This window comes from Arachis ipaensis, chromosome B06, assembly GCF_000816755.2.
Source record: "Arachis ipaensis cultivar K30076 chromosome B06, Araip1.1, whole genome shotgun sequence".
Lineage (NCBI taxonomy): Eukaryota > Viridiplantae > Streptophyta > Magnoliopsida > Fabales > Fabaceae > Arachis > Arachis ipaensis.
In genome coordinates this window covers 112933375-112935253 of record NC_029790.2, presented here as the reverse complement: position 1 = coordinate 112935253, position 1879 = coordinate 112933375, and the positions used below count along the sequence as shown (strand labels likewise).

Here is a 1879-nt window from a genome sequence, read left to right as displayed (position 1 = left end):
ATAATAGTAGGCTTATATAAATAAATAGAACAGAAAAGTAAACTCTCATTCAATAACATAATGGCTCTTATCTTACATAAATATGATTCAGTGCTTTCTTAAAACACACCAAACAAAGAAAATGGAAACTAATAATAATCCTATAATCCCCACCTCCTAACCAAAAGCATGGAGGAGACATGCATAAAAAAAATCCCCTAACTTCCCTCTAATACCATCCAACAAGGCTTGGATTCGAAAAAAACAGAAATCCAAGACCCATGGAGGAATACACACACTATTGTGACTTCATCTTCAATGATTATCCCCATTCTCAACCCCACATACTATAATATTACAAGGAGATAGTACACACTGTACAAGGGATGAAGAAGTTACATGGAGGATTCACACACCTATTGTGTGCCCTCATCTTCAATGATTATCCTCATTCTCAATATCACAGGCTATATATATTACAGACTGTACAAGGGATGAAGTTACATGGGGTTCTTTTGCTTAAACTGGCCCCACATCTATCATCTCCCAGAAGTGGCCAAGGTTCTGTCGTTGGAGACATCAGAATTTGCTATGAATGAGGGTAAACGGAGGGGATTTAAACTGGGTGCAGCAGGTTGAACTGGTTTCGGTTTTGGTTTTGGTTTTGGTGTGTATGTGAAGTTGAGTTCTTTGTTGGCAGCAAGTGCTAGAAGTTCTTTCTCTTCTAACCCTTTTGTTGGCTCCAAGCTACATCTTTCTGGAGTGTGTTTAGCTAATGCATCTCTAAACTTCTTTATCTGTAGTTTGATAAAAATAAACTGAGTGAGTTTGAAATTTGAATACTGTTTAATTATTATGTTCCCTACCAATTAAGCCAACAAGGAAAATGAACAAATCCGTCAGGAAATACAAGAATTAAACATCTATAATTTATGAAGGTGAAAGCAAATATTGACAATAATGCTAGGGTGACAATTAACTTAACATCTAAAATTCATGTATATAACGTCCAAAAATACATACTTATTACATCTAATGTTATGTACTTATTTCAGAGGTAATTAATGAATGTAAAATATGACAACTTTGGATTGATTTGGACTAGTTTTTATTGTCTCCCAAACATTTCTAAATATTCAATACTTGGTCTCACGTTAACATTATTCCTCAAATCAAACAGTCATAGCTCATAATCTTATCCAATACCATATTAGGCAATAAAGTGGGCAAGGTAATCAAACTCTACTTAGACTGGAAAAATACAACTTCAAAGTTTTAAGAGTTTAATTGTGAACTGTAAACTCATCGTCAACGAGTTAACATTGAAAAGGGGAACAATACAATAATGACCATGGCTTGTGCTAAAGATTTCAAACATGCACAATATGAATTAACCAAACAAGGAAAGTAAACAAGTATTTGATCACATATGGAACAAGATTGAGATTGACAACAGAATGCTGCACTAACCGTAGCATTGGTACAGCTAAACTGGCATAAACGACCTTCAGCTCCTCTATAGAAGCGGAAGAAGGGAAGAACATGGACATTGAGGCTATAACACATGGATCTATGATCCTCATAGTTCACCTGAAGGAACTGAATATCAGGATTCATCTCAGCCAATTGACATATCTGCAAAACCACAACCAAAAAGTAACACTAAAAATCAGAAACGTTCCAAATTAGCCAAATATAAGAGTCATGAACAAAGATAGGGCTTAATAGATATGGGATTTAGTCTGAACTGTTGATGGCAGAGTCAACAGTTTCAGATCTAGTCTCTCATACAAGAGAATATACATATAAGGAACATGAATTCAACCACTAGGGACCAAAAAACCACTTTTAAAAAAAAAAAACATTTTTCATATTTTGTAACAATTCATAAAAAATCAAA

The 1879-nt window shown here is 34.5% G+C and overlaps 1 protein-coding gene across 1 annotated transcript in view; it reads right to left on the bottom strand.

Moving 5' to 3' along the window:
- LOC107604935 (thioredoxin-like 1-1, chloroplastic) overlaps positions 324-1879 on the bottom strand; it is a 3347-nt gene continuing 1791 nt past the window's right edge. The window contains exons 3-4 of the mRNA XM_016306650.2: positions 1450-1614; positions 324-776 (exon numbers count right to left, since the gene is read on the bottom strand). Of these exons, the coding sequence (XP_016162136.1) occupies positions 519-776; positions 1450-1614 (423 nt within the window). The 3' untranslated portion in view covers positions 324-518. The remainder of the gene's footprint in view (positions 777-1449; positions 1615-1879) is intronic.